The 1511-nt window shown below is 45.8% G+C and overlaps 1 protein-coding gene across 1 annotated transcript; it reads left to right on the forward strand.

Moving 5' to 3' along the window:
• The first annotated feature begins 297 nt into the window (after nucleotides 1-297).
• Nucleotides 298-1511, forward strand: LOC127331762 (thiosulfate sulfurtransferase 18). The gene is made up of 5 exons (XM_051357949.2): nucleotides 298-448; nucleotides 515-711; nucleotides 901-974; nucleotides 1048-1101; nucleotides 1203-1511. Exons 1-5 carry the CDS (start codon nucleotides 423-425, stop codon nucleotides 1344-1346), a joined length of 495 nt encoding a protein of 164 aa, XP_051213909.1. The 5' UTR covers nucleotides 298-422; the 3' UTR covers nucleotides 1347-1511.

Raw genomic sequence — 1511 nt, forward strand, 5'->3', positions numbered from 1 at the left:
AGGCATATATTCTTTCCTATAAGGATCTAGAGATCAATTATGCATGTTGGAGCATGATGCAATGGATGATATCATCCACATAGCACTGAGGTGATCTTCTTTGTCCAGAAACAACAATGACCAGAAAATGGCATGGAAGTGACTAGATAAATTGCTTTTTTTCCCACAATCTCATTCCATGCGATATACTACACAAATTGGATAGCTTCTTGGTGCTAGTTATCGTTTTGGTGATGTACAGCCAGGTCACAACTGACATAGTGACATACACATATTAATGCATACAATTGATTGCTGAGCTACTACTAGTGAGCATACTATATGAAGGTAGCCTGCGCCGTGAGGATCAACGTAGTGCTCCCAAGTCCCAACACCTGAGGGACTGACTGATCAAGAGCACTAGCTTGCAGCAGCTCAAGATCATGGCGCCTCCTCCCGAAGAGATCAGGTTCTCCGTCGTCAGATCATCCATCCGTGGTAATCAACGCTTTGATTGATCTTAACTGATTTGCAGGTCGGAATCAGTGCCGGCACCAGCGCCGGCAGAGGTAGTGACGGTGGACGTGCTAACGGCGAGCGAGCTGAAGCAGCAGCCGCAGGAGGATGAGAAGCAGGTGTGGAAGTACCTGGACGTGAGGACGGAGGAGGAGATGGCCAAGGGTCACCTGCACAACTCGCTCAATGTGCCCTACATGTTCGTCACACCCCAAGGCATGTCATTCAAATTAATTAACCTATTTCTTGAGCTGCTAACTAATTAATTCAGTTTAATTTGACACATCCATTTGCTACTACGTCTGTATGCGTCCGTGTACCTGGACGTGTAGCCGTCCAACTTGATCCCTAATTAAAGTTGATGAACTAAATAATAAGGTTAGCTAATGGGTGTTCCATCAGCAGGGACCCGGGAGAAGAACCGTTTGTTCGTGGAGCAGGTCGCCTCGCTCTTCACCACAGACCAACACATACTCATCGTACGTCGTCTTACACTACTGTGAAAGCATCTACACTTGTCTGAATTTCCATCCTATTTATCATGTTGAGCAGGGTTGCCAGAGCGGCAAGAGGTCGGAGCTAGCATGCGTTGATCTCCAAGCAGCAGTGAGTAGCCAGACCAACGATTAAACTGGTTGTGCTATGATCAAATTGTAAAAGACAAGAAAAAATGAACTGACATGAATGAATACGATGGATGGATGCAGGGTTTCATGAATGTGAAGAACGTGGGAGGCGGCTACATAGCGTGGGTGCAAAACGGACTCCCAGTCGTTGAACCAGTCCCCACACCACCAACAACAACAGCACCACCAACACCAACACCAACACCGGCTGAATTTGCAACCTGAATGAAACTGTAAACTACTGGTAGTATTGATTCTTCAGCCACCGGTCCTAATAAGTGTGCTCTATCTGTACTGTGATCCTTACTTACTACTGTATGCAAGCCCAAGTGAATGAATAAAACATCCATGTAACAGAACAAGTGATATATATGCCACCCTTTTTATCTA

This window comes from Lolium perenne, chromosome 2 (assembly GCF_019359855.2).
Source record: "Lolium perenne isolate Kyuss_39 chromosome 2, Kyuss_2.0, whole genome shotgun sequence".
NCBI classification, from domain to species: Eukaryota; Viridiplantae; Streptophyta; class Magnoliopsida; order Poales; family Poaceae; genus Lolium; species Lolium perenne.